Source organism: Aulostomus chinensis, chromosome 10 (genome assembly GCF_037954235.1).
Source record: "Aulostomus chinensis isolate RoL2024-O1b breed Wild chromosome 10, RoL_Achi_v1.0, whole genome shotgun sequence".
In the NCBI taxonomy this organism is placed as follows: domain Eukaryota; kingdom Metazoa; phylum Chordata; class Actinopteri; order Syngnathiformes; family Aulostomidae; genus Aulostomus; species Aulostomus chinensis.
This window is the reverse complement of record NC_141329.1, coordinates 11,821,454-11,834,443: the sequence shown is the minus strand read 5'-3', so window position 1 is coordinate 11,834,443 and position 12,990 is coordinate 11,821,454. Positions and strand designations below refer to the sequence as shown.

The window sequence follows — 12,990 nt, the reverse complement described above, 5'->3', positions numbered from 1 at the left end:
TGTTCATCAGTCCATGTCAACCACAGCTTCGTTCCTTGTGTTTTTTATCCAATTAGCTTCGCCAGTTTACCTCTGTTTTTTTTTTTAACACGGGTATCTGTTCTTCCACATCAGTAATGAATACTTCTGTTACCTCTGCCTTCTGTTCCTTCTTACACCGAACCTCATTCTTCACGTCCCTTTGCCTGTGCGTCTCGATGGGTTATGTGTTACAGCGGTTAGAGCACTGTTCAGAAGAAGTGCAGCGGCTGAAGTTCAGCTTACTAACAGAATCGTCCGTCGTGGTGTGCTGGGTTCAATACCTGTCATTCTTTTGAAGATCTTAGGTGACACGGAGGGGGATTGACACAAAGTTAAATTTCTTTTTTGGGGCTTTTGAAAGAGCATTCGGTGCTTGAGCCCCAGACACCCCCGGCTCCACCTCTGTTACAGGGGTTTGCCAAAACAGCTTTGGCAGCCAGCTAACACTGAATAAAAATAACTGATTTAACATTGACAGTAAAAGAGTATTCCCTTTTGGCAATTGCTGTATGGTAATGGCCAGACCCGGTGTGTTTCTGGCCTGAGGGAATAAAAGCACATCACGTAAGTTGGATGTCACACACACACACACACACACACACACACACACACACACACACACACACACACACACAAGAAGACCCATTCAGGCCTATTCGTCTCACAGTTTGATACGTAGCAAATACACATGTATGTGTTTCTCCAAGGGGTAGAACAGTGCAGCCACTCTGGGTTCAGTTCGGCTGTTTTTTATATTTTCATTTCATAGAGGAAATACATTGCATTATTATGCAAATACTTCTGTTCTTTCTATAGTGGAGCTAATGAGCCACCCATGTGTGTGTATGCTGCACTCAGCATACAGTTAAAAGAAAAAAAGAACGTTTTCACCATGAAGCCAAAATATTGAAAACGGTTCTTTTTTTTAACAGTTTAGTGTGACATCCCTAGTTTGCACAGATGAAGCTCTTGGAAGTATATTTGTCACGGTCATAATCTGAGTAACTCTGACCCTTGTGGCTCCAGGGAGACTTTTGAACTTCACTTTCCAACTTGCTCCATAAATGTATAGTACACTGAACGTGAATCACCGGCTGAACATTCCAGAGGCTCTGCTGCAGTGAGGCTTTAACAACAGAGCTTCTGATCAGGATCTAAACTCGTGCTTTTTATATTCTTTCTGGCAATTCTTCCACTTGCCACATAATACTACAACCCACTCACCATCCATCAATCCACTCTCAAGATGAGACTCCCCACGCATCTCTTATCCCTCAGTTTACCTGTAAAACATTAAGCTCCTCTCTTCTTTCTCCTCCCCTCTTATCTACATGAGAGATCCCATAGAGTGGAGGAAGGCTTGTTAAAGACATCAGCGCTGAAGTTTGCTATTCTCACAGGAGATAACAGGAATCAATTTTTGCTGATCGTCTTCACAGCTCTCTGCAAGTTCACTGCTTCTAGACACTGACAGCATGCACACACACACACACACACACACACACACACACATACACACAGCCTTGTAAACACACTGGGACTGCATCCAAAAACCTATTTATCTGTCAGTGTCTCTGTCTAAAGGCCAGTGGTCTTGCCTACAGGCAAGATGTACACTGGATCAGCAAGGAGCCCTGTGTGTGTTAGCAGCTGCCGCGTTATATACATACATATATATGAGCAGGATGTGAATTGACTTGTAGGCCTTTGTGTTAAAAAAGTATTTCATCTCATTGTAAATAAAGGGTTTCTCAAAGTGGGGTTTCAAGGTTCCCCATGAGTCATCGGGGGCCAAATAAGGGCTATTTTAATTTCCCTTTTGTTAAAACGATGAGAGTAAATGCTTGTGAAAGGCTGCAGCTTTCCATCTATGAGACTTTCACAAGCATTTAAACATGTTAAATCTGACAGCATGACTGATTTGACCTTTCAACATATAACTTTGATGATTAGAAATATAGTTATCTTGACTATAATTATCAATATAGCTTAGAAATTTGGCACCCACATTCTACAATAAAATTGATTCCTAACCGCATTGGAAGTTGCAAAAAAATACAACAAAACATGACTGATCTGTTAATTGATTTTTTTGTTAATACATCCCAATGACAAAAACATTTTTACAGTTTACAATAAAACTATTTTATTTCAGATTTCTTCCTTTTAAGTGGGTAAAGTCATGTGAATGTCAATCAAACATCCCTAGACGTCCCTCTGCAGTAAAAGTAACTTCAAATCGTTGTCTCTGGGTTTTGAGCGTCCATTTGGGGGTCCAGAAGATAAAAGGTTGAGACCTCCTGGTCTACATTTAAATCTTGGTCACAGCTTGCGTTGTGTGTATTCCTCTGAAATCTCTACAAAGAATGAATTGATGCCTGCTGCGAAAGTGTGTGTTGTGTGATGAGACGGAACACATCAAATGTCTTTCTGTATTAAATATAAACTTTTGATTGACTCACACTAAATTGTGGTTGCTCACGACGCTTCCATTGCCAGCTGAGTTTCGACTCCTCTTCGTGAGTCACTCAAGGACCTTGTCTGCCACCCTTCAATCCAACACTCTGAGCCAACAAACAACAGAACAAAATAAAATGGGTGAAATGTGGCAAAACATTGTGCACTATTTTGTCATTCTCGGCTGTTGCAACCACAGATTCAATTTCCTATCTCTCTCTGGTGTCTTACAGCCCTCTCCTATCTCTTTTTCTATTTTTATCGACAGGTGACCTGGAACTGGTTGTAGAAAGGGAGTTGATGAGAACAAATGGAGAGTGAGCCGAGAGACAGAGGATGAGAGAGATAGAGAGCAGGACCCAGGAGATTCCTCATGAAGAATGGGAGCCCCTCACTCTGCTGGCTTTGTGATTTAAAAAGAAAAAAGGGGACTTTGCCTAAAGAAGGCTGACGGGAGTCTGACATCACATCATTGCTTTGCCCTGCAGTGGTCGCCCTCCCTTTATCTCTGTAGGAGAAGTCATGCTTGTACTGTGAACATAGAAATAAGTCCTTTCTAATCCCTCTCTCCCTGCAGCCGTCTCATTCCTAACAGCGTGTTGTCATGGAGAAAACGTACTCTCTAACAGCGCACTACGACGAGTTCCAGGAAGTGAAGTACGGTGGCCGCTACAGCAGTGACATCCTTAGTAATGGTATGACACTCCACTTGGGAGGCAGCCTGGACCGCCATGTGGGGCGGAGCCGGGGAGGAACCTGGTCAAATGGTAAAAATAAAGATCTCAGTAGCACTAGCAGCAGTGGTGGAATTCCTAGATGGAGCCGCAGGGAGATTTGTCTCCTCTCAGCACTGGTCTTTGCTGCAGGTATGTGTGTCATCTTGGGCAGCATGCTGGCCCTCAAATACATTTCCTTGGATGCCCAGCTGGACCCGCAGTGTAGACAGGACTGCCAACGAAAACGCTCGCTCTTGCGGGCTGCACGCTTTGTCCAGGCAAATATTGATCCAACGATCCAGCCCTGCCAGGACTTTTACTCCTTCGCCTGTGGCGGCTGGTTGAGACGCCATGGCATCCCTGAGGATAAGCTTAGCTATGGCATCATCACAGCCATAGGAGAGCACAATGAGGAGAAACTACAGCGCCTCCTGCTGGAGCCAATTCAGCGCCGTGGGCCCAACTCAGCAGAACGCAAGGTCAAGGAGTTCTATCGATCATGTGTCAACATCCAGGAGATCGACAAGCTTGGCTCTGACCCCATGACGGAGGTGTTAGACAGCTGTGGAGGGTGGGACCTGGTGGGGGCTCCTCCTGGAGCTGCTGGATGGGAGAAGGAGGGTGCCCCACAGCGGCCGGATTTCAATGAGCTGCTGTACAGGACACAGGGAATGTACAGTACTGCAGTGTTCTTCTCTCTCACTGTCAATGTGGATGACAAAAACTCCTCCAGGAATGCCATCAGGGTGAGAAAAACAAGGTTTGGGGACCAAGCAGACATTTGAGAGAGATGAGGGGATGTGTGTGTGTGTGTGTGTGTGTGTGTGTGTGTGTGTGTGTGTGTGTGTGTGTGTGTGTGTGTGTGTGTGTGTGCGTGCGCATGCGCGTGCGTGCGTGCGTGTGCATCTTCTTGGTGGTACATTCTCAGCTCAATTGGGACAGAATAATAGTGCATTCAGGCAGCAGGAAATTCTGAAAGTTCCCATTTGGGAACATTCTACAAAGTTACAAGCGTTCACATAACGACAACAAACCGGCAACATGGTCACTCCCAGGAAAGCTGCTCTATTTCTGCTGTCAAAATACAGTAAAGTAAAAACAACCTCATCCACCATATCAATCCTACAAAATGAAGCTCAGGATGTCAATATTTCAACTGATATCCGTCAGCTTTGTTTGTCACTGTCAGTTTTTTAGGCTAAAATCATATTAGCTATGAAAACTAGCAACACAGTGGGCGGCATGATTTGGAGGTAGAAGGGCCATCTAGCAACTGAAGGGTCGCTGGTTCTTGCCTCACTTCCCCCGGTGACATATCGAAGTATCCTTGAGCAAGATACTAAACCCTTAATTGCTCCTGATGGCGTGCAACTGACTGGCAACCTGTTCAAGGTGAACTCCACCTCTCACCCAGTGGCTAAAGTATAAATCCAAAAAAAGATGGAAAAAACACGTTTAAAATTTATAAATTTTGTGTAAATGAATTATCTATTGTTAACCTGTTAAAAAAAAATCATCAGAATATAATAAAATAATAATATAATGAAACAAACCAGAATACCAAAAACCCCATAGAATCAAATTTTTTGATGATAAATTCATAAAATTGGAAAGCGCTACATAAAAGCCAGACTGATTGCAGGGGTTTTTAATAACTTTTTTAATTTAAACATTTCCTGGTTCAAAATTCTTAAAAGCAACTTCACCAAGTTCTGTGGTTTTCTGCTTTATGAAACTGAAAGAACCAAAAGAAAAACTCATCAGATCCTAGTTTTTCAAAACCACTATGAAAACAAACAGGTAACCAGTAAAAAGATTTTGAAATTGAAGTCATTTGAGCTCACATGGGCAATTTGGATATGATTCCACCTGAGTGAGCTCATTTACCGAAGACACAGTGAGACATGTTTGGCAAATCCAAGAAACTTTGTAAAATGATCCTAACAATTTGTCAGTTTGAACATGAAGATCAATTTACGACCGTTCACTAATAGTTATCAGGAAAATATCACCACGGACCTGTGAATATCTTGTTTTAAAATTTAATGAGCTGAGAGATTATCAAAGGCACTAAGGCTCTTTTATATTATAAATTATGAGAATATTTTCAATCTTATAAAAGACCAAATAATCATGTAGATTATTTGAACTAACTCATTGGAACTAAAGTTCGAGTAATAGAAGATTAATAAAAGATGAATGTCAGATTGGAGCATTTTTTATTCATTGAAATATAAATTATTCATATATATTTATATTTTAATCTAAATTATTTACATAATGATAATTGTAAATTTAGCACATCAGTGACTTGTAAGTGTTGTTTTATTCAGATCATTACCAGAAGATGATTAATTGTGTGCTTTGACCTGTGTGTGTTTGTGTGGGTGTGTGTGGGTGTGTGTGCTCATGTGTAGATTGATCAGGAAGGACTCACACTGCCTGAAAGAAGCCTCTACCTGGGTCAAGACGAGGACAGTGTGAAGGTAAACATCCCTCCCTCTCCTTTCATCTTTTTTCACTTGTCTTACTTCCTGTTTGTGTCTTTCCCCTTCCATCACTGCTCCTTCCTTCCTTCGCTCCCTCTCTCGCTCGCCATCTGTCCTGCTGAATCATCTCTTATTTCTTCATTAATCCACCTGTTTTCTTCCATCACCTGCTGTGCATTTGTTTTCCTGTCCACTTCGCCACATGTCACCCCGTCACCCGGTGTTACTAATGATGTCGGGGCCCCGGCTGTCTGTCTGTGCTGATGTCATTGTCCCTCTCAGATCTTGGCGGCGTATAAGGCCTTGATGGCGCGCTTGCTGAGCATGCTGGGAGCTCACAACGGCACGCAGAAGTCCAAGGAGATTATACAACTGGAGACCCGTCTGGCCAATGTGAGGTGTTTGTGTATGTTTGTGTGTGTGTGCATGTGTGTGTTCATGTGTTCAATGTGAACTTTTGTGTGTGCATTGTTGAGTAAAATCTTCTCTTTCCAGATCACTGTCTCAGAATATGATGACCAAAGAAAAGACATCAGCACCATGTATAACCGCATCACCCTCAGGCAACTGCAGCGCATCGCTCCCAGTGTGAGTACTGCACAACACACACACACCAAACACACACACACACACACACACACACACACAAAGGCCTAAGCAACTCACAAAAGCTGTCCGCCCTTCAGCGATAGATTGAGGGATGGAATGAAAGAAGTAGGTAAGAAAATAAGGAGACATTGGACGATGTTGGAAGTGATGGCAGGAAGAGGAGGAGAAGACGTCGAGTATAAATGGGAAGCAGAGAGAGAAGAAGGAGGAGAAGGCGCTCCCCTGAAGCAGCGAGAATGGTGATAGACAATCCTCATGTTTCATGGTTGAGAGAGGGATGGATGCGGAATGAAGGGGAGGAGGAGGGATGGAAAGGAAAGTCTGAATTTAGGTTAGCCAAGTCAAAAAAGAAAACCAAATAGAGGAAGAAGAGACTGCTTGAATGTGAATGAACAGGACCATAAAAAGGAGAAGCATAGAAAGGAGCTGATTAGAGATTCAACCGGAGGATGACTGCGAAACAGCCTGGCTGTGCTGCTGCTATCGATTTACTTTAAATTGGACCTGGAGTTGAAATGCAACCAATGTAAGACTGTGGTGCTCTGCGCTGAAAGTTTGAATTCACTGTTAAATTTTAAGTTACATGCTCACAAGTGTGCAATTTAATAACCTTTACCTACTGTCTCCATGAATCAAAGAAAACACAAAAATATAAAGCGATGTAGTTGGACAGGAAAGATCGAAGTGATCTAAGGCAACTGCTCCAAACCTTTGGTTTCCTAAACATATAGTCTTCTGTGCTGAAGGGACATATTTGGCATGAAAATTGGAATCTCAAGATTTTAACTCCACTGGAGAGGAGCAAACAGACCTCTTTCACACAGATAAATCAGTGAAACCTTGGCAAAACAAAATCCAGTACGACAAATTTTAACAACTTTTGCTCTTACTTACCTTATTGGTATGGTTCTTGAACCAGTTCAAGCTCTTCTCAACCCTACTGAACTGGCCCACAATCCCACCAGATTTGAGGTGAGCCGCTGTGTTGTGAATGGACCATGTGGCACCAGTGTGCCTAGCCACGCTGTGTGTGATCCAATTAGGGCTTTACTGGTCAATCGAAGTGAGGAAACGATAATATTCAGTTGCCCAACAGAGTAGATATATGACTTAGGAGCAACTGAAACCCAGTCAAAAACAATGCAGTGCAACTAAACGTGGTCACGTTTATCACTCCACCCTTATTGAATCACCAATCTGTATGAGGGCAAGACATTAGAAAAGGGAGGGGGGACGGTGGAAATCTCATCATGGCTCAAGAAACACTGAGGACTGATGAGGACTCCAGCAAAAGCTCAATATAAGGTTCATGAACAGGCACTGAACCCATTCCCTGTCAGTGGGAAAGCTCTACCATAGATCCATAAAGTCACATGTGTAGATTACTAAATAACAGTTACTTAAAAAGTAACTATAAATGATGAGAGGCAAAAACAGCATTTGATGCAGTGGAGGAAAAAATGCTATTTTGCATTAAATACATTTTTTTAAAATCATTTTTACATTGTAGTCGTATGTTATGCATATAAAGAGCGAAGACAATTAGTAAAAATTCAGAGTAGGGGAATAAATAATGGGGTTTCTGTATATGCTTCAGACTGCAATATTGATACATTTCTCAGACTGCTGATAGGATTGTTCCAACCCCCATAAGGTGCATATATTTGTCCTGTGTAAAACTGTCAAAAAATGTTCTACTTTAAATGACATCTCTCCATAAAATGCCCCCCCAAGGCATTTACTGTACTCCTCAAATGCAAAATTAGATGGCGGTATTGATCTGAGTAGTTCAAACTGTACTAAACAAACTGGACATCTAGGTAGAGAACATTTCATAACGCTTAAAATGAAGAACGTAAAATGAACCAAGCCGGTGATATTCTACTGTGGGACTGTACATATACAGAGCGCACACGATACGTCAGTACACTATGTCATGTAGCTTATTTCTGGATCAGGAATAATCAATTATACACCTACATGTGTGCCTTGTATTCTGGTTAATTAGATGTCTGGTTGGAGCAACTTTAAACTGGAATTACACAAGGTCACTGACCTGCATGAACTAACCAGAATGGCGAAGGCGCCTGCAGGAGGGAAGATAAAGAAGAAAAAGTTAATTAAGTGCAGCGTGTGTTCACACTTACAGAGTCTTGAGGGCTAATAGGGCAACACCTGCGTGAATCTTTCACAGAAGTTTTCATTTGCAAACAACCGATATTGTGCAAAATTATCCAAGAAAAAAAAATCACTGAGTCCTAATTCACCAAACAAGTTTAATTTTCCTTTCAAGTACTCAACCAACTCCTATACCGTTGCTATTCATGCAAAAAAATCAGTGCATATCCATGTATGCTTTCGCACATGTAAATAGTTTAATTAACAACCACTCAGGAAGCCCATTTATCAACAAAACAAAATTTCTATGAACAAACTCTCAAGCCCATCATCCAGAATAATCCACCCTCGTCCACACTGGTTCCCAATAGCACTGAACCAGAGTGGACATCATATTTTTGCTCTTAGTTCAAGTCAAATTGTGTGTGATTCCAGACAATTCCCTTGAGAATTTGTAATTGGACATTTTTTGCTGTTGTTTGAAGCACATATTTGTGAGTACTTACAAGGCAAAATACGCCATCATTGATGTACTGCTTTAAGGCAGCAGTAATTCAATAACTCCTGTCTATTCGCTTGATGGTCAATGGATTCCTGCTTCTTTCACACTTCTTACACAAACATTTATTTGGAAAACTTATCATTTCGTTACAGCCTTTTGACTATCGTTGATGGTGTTCAAGATTGTTTCAATCTCAGTCTCTTTTAGTTGTGTGTCTCTCTCTCTCTCTCTCTCTCTCTCAGTGGTTTTTAGTGCAAGACTGACTAATTTGTTAAAAGAAAATACCTCTGGGTTTTCTATTTTGTTTCATGGTTACACACAGTTCATCCAAGGAGCACCTCAAACTTACCCAAGGCCATGAAGCTCTCCAATCTTAACTATATTTGAATTTCCTCTCCTCTCCTCTCCCTCTTTCTTTGTGTTGAACTCGGTCCCAAACACACTTTCCTGCTGTTTGATTATTTGGGTCCCTCTTAGCTACTCTAGAGGTAGATGCTGCTCTTCCTGAGGTCCATACAAATAACTGCATCAATACAAAACAAGTAGATGTAAATATGGATAAATGCACCAAATGCGTTCCTATTCACTACAAAAAAGCCACCACAACAAACAAATTATTTACTCAAGGTAACATTAACTTTGAAGCTAAGAGCCAAACACAGAAAGTAAATACAGAAAGACCTGGACATGCCAGTTGCTGTCAGTTCAACTTAACTACATTTATAAACCAGAACAGGCAGAACAATATATAGGAAAAAAAACAACTCATTGTGTTTAATTGAACTAATTTGTTGGTCGTTTGTCGTGTCTGTTCACAGCTTCACTGGAAACGTTTGCTGGACAGAATCTTTCACGACAACTTTTCTGAAGATGAGGAGATTGTAGTTCTTGCCACCGATTACATACAGAAAGTCTCTGACATTATCAAGACCACTTCGAAGAGGTAAAGAATATGAGAGTGGGCAGAGGGGATGGGGGTGAGTGTGGGGGTGGGGGAGGTGGGGGGCCGGCTGAGGGAATTGGTGTGCAGAGAGGGGAGAGAAAGATGAGGTGCATTGAAAATCAATGAAATTTGACGCATGCTTTTTTAAGTCCGTACTTTTTGAGTGTGAGTAAGCACTTTAGTTTGAGCTTGTTCGGTGTGTGTACTGAAAAAGTGTGTGTGGTTTAGGGCTGCGGGTGTCACAAGGTGTACTGATGGGTTTGTGAGTGCTCCTGTGCATGTATTTGTGTGTTAGTTGGAGGTGAGTCACTGTTGGGTGAACTTCCAGTTCTACAGCGGCTGATTATTATTGATCCACCCACACTGTTCTACCACCTGCAGACTCAGACAGACACACATGGACGGACACATGCACTCACACACACATTCTTTGCCCTTCTGCCTTTTGACAGACTCCAAGGGAGGCCTTTAAGGGCTGCTACACATCAGGATGTGTGTTAGAGTCACTGACAGCTCGCCAATAGTCACCGTGCTCTACACAAATACACAACAGCACTCAGACACCATGCATGGCTGAGTGGCTGGATGACTGGCGGCTGTATTACCCGCTTGTCATTATGTCAGAGACTGGATGTTATAGCATTATAGGAGAAGCTGTCCAGGCTATAATTGAATACTGCTAAGCACTTCAGCATACATGCACATAGTCATATACATATGCTGCTGAACTGTAATGGTTTACTGGATTAATTTGATCTTTTTCTTCTTCGAATTTCTCTGTATTATCCTAGAGCCGTTCCTCAACCTCTGCTTACTTGCTTAGCCATTTTTATTTCAAGTCACAAACGTCAACACAACACGTTTTCGGCTAAGAAGGCAATGATGTTTATTAATATGCCCGTGTTAAGTGTTACTTTCATTTCATTAAGACTTTGCATGTATTTCAGCGAGATGAAGACGAGTGAAATCTTTTGTAAGCAGTCTATATGGTAGTATTAAGCTAGCATATTTACACAGGAGTTTTTGGAGTGGATGGTCAGTGGCTGAATAACATAACTTGCATACAAATGAAGCAAAAAAGTTAAAATGCTCCAACTGAAATGCTCTCCCCTTGTTTGCCATGTGGAGGACAAAACAAAACCACCTTGCAGCATTATCAAAGACTTGCCGTTGACCCTTCTATTCTGTCCACATTTGTTTACACTGTTTGGCGCAACTGACAAAGTAGCAGTGTGAAAGCAAATGGGGCCAAATTTTTTCATTGGCAAATTTGTCACAACTTCTCCCTCTAGTCCACCAGGTGTAAAAGTGACCTGAAGTCATTCTTGTTCTTTCTTCCATTCACTCCCGCTATCGGTATAGCTAAAAAATATATATGAAAGTTATGCATCTTTTAATTTTTGGCAGCAATTTAACTCAGATTCGATGATCAGTGTAACACGTCTTCAACCATGTACCTGACCTCTTTTATCCGGCCACCTCTTTATCAAATGTAGTTTTTAATAATCACAGCACTGCAGCATGTATACTTGAGTTCTAGTCTTTTTATTAAGGGATCTATAATCCCCTCAGTAATGGTTACATCATCGTGAAATCCATTAATGCAGTGACGTTCCCCTCTCCTCAGTTTGCAGATGCCAGGTTTGATGTTGTTGTTTACTGATCTCCTGTCTGTCGATCCATCCCCTTCAATGGTTTTGGTAATAGATTCTATGACTATGATTCAATCATCCTCTCGCTCCCTCTCTGTCCTTCTCCTCCTCTTCCATCTGTGTCTATCTGACCGTCTCTCCTCTCTCCCTTTTATCACTATTTTCTTAGTCGGCTCTAAAGCCTGGCTGATTTGGGCCTCAGTGTGGAGCTACTGTCTGACTTGTATTTGGAGCTTTGAACTTAGGGTGTTATAAATGTCACTGACTTACTTTTACCAGTTTTGACCTCCAATGTATGGACACCAAAATCTGTCAGAAAGGAAACTGTTTACTGTTCAGGAATGAGAAAGAGAAAAGAAATCTGTTGAAATCATCATATGAAAAGATGAGATGACACACACACACACACACACACACACACACACACACACCAAATACATAATATAATATATTGCGTTAGCTTTGTTTGTCAAATTTAGATGACAAAACATTATAATTTTGACAAATATTTGCTTAAGAATTCAGTAAGTTAAACATATCCACAAATATTTTTTATGAAAAATGTTTCTGATTATTTGTACAATTGCCTTATTATCAAATTATTATAAGTATAAATTAATTATATGTACATATTTGGTTTCCTGGCCTTAATGGGGCTCTATGACCATGGGTGATAACAGTTGGCACTCAGAAGAGTTCCCCTCTTCATGACTCTTTAACTTTCTGACTCAATTTCCTTCTTTCTTTTTCATCCACCCTTTCACCAAACGCCTCTCTCCCCTTCACCCCAGTTCTCTCCATTTGTCTTCCTCTTCTTTTCTCCCTCCCTTTATCTTCCTCTCACCTTCAAATGATAATCCCAATGTGTTCTCATCCCACAACGACAAATAACAACACTCCCAGCTCGTCAAACACTTTCTCATTCCCAGTGCGTTGTATACAAGGCATCCTGTGGCATGTGTACGACATACAAACGACTTTCCAAGAACTCCAATGTCAAACCATCTACAGTCTGCTTTTGATGCCGGATTTTGCAACCACAAGTTTGTCGTTTCCAAAAAACAAGCTAAAACTTCAACCGCCCCCGAATGTTTCCCCATTTGTGTGAATGAGCATAATTGTTTAAAAATTTTCCATCCATCCATTTTCTTCCGCTTATCCTGTTAAGGGTCACAGGGGGGGCTGGAGCCTATCCCAGTGGCTTTCCGGCGAAAGGCGGGGTTCACCCTGGAGGGGTCACCAGTCCATCACAGGACCAACACATAGAGACAGACAACCATTCACACTCACAGTCACACCTACAGTCAATTTAGAGTATCAATCAGCCTCGTCCCCTCTTGATGTCTTTGGACTGTGGGAGGAAGCTGGAGTACCAGAGAGAACCCACACAGGAACAGGGAGAACATGGAGACTCCACACAGAAAGATCCCGTGCCCGAGCCGGGACTCGAACCCTGAACCTTCTTGCTGTGAGGCGACAGAGC

General features: G+C 41.8%; 1 protein-coding gene across 1 annotated transcript in view; it reads left to right on the top strand.

Moving 5' to 3' along the window:
- Positions 1-12,990, top strand: part of ecel1 (endothelin converting enzyme-like 1) — a 50,523-nt gene that overhangs the window by 5,213 nt on the left and 32,320 nt on the right. Inside the window, exons 2-6 of the mRNA XM_086216047.1 lie at positions 2,747-3,940; positions 5,612-5,680; positions 5,966-6,076; positions 6,179-6,271; positions 9,731-9,855. Coding sequence (XP_086072173.1) covers positions 3,083-3,940; positions 5,612-5,680; positions 5,966-6,076; positions 6,179-6,271; positions 9,731-9,855 — 1,256 coding nt within the window. The 5' untranslated portion in view covers positions 2,747-3,082. The remainder of the gene's footprint in view (positions 1-2,746; positions 3,941-5,611; positions 5,681-5,965; positions 6,077-6,178; positions 6,272-9,730; positions 9,856-12,990) is intronic.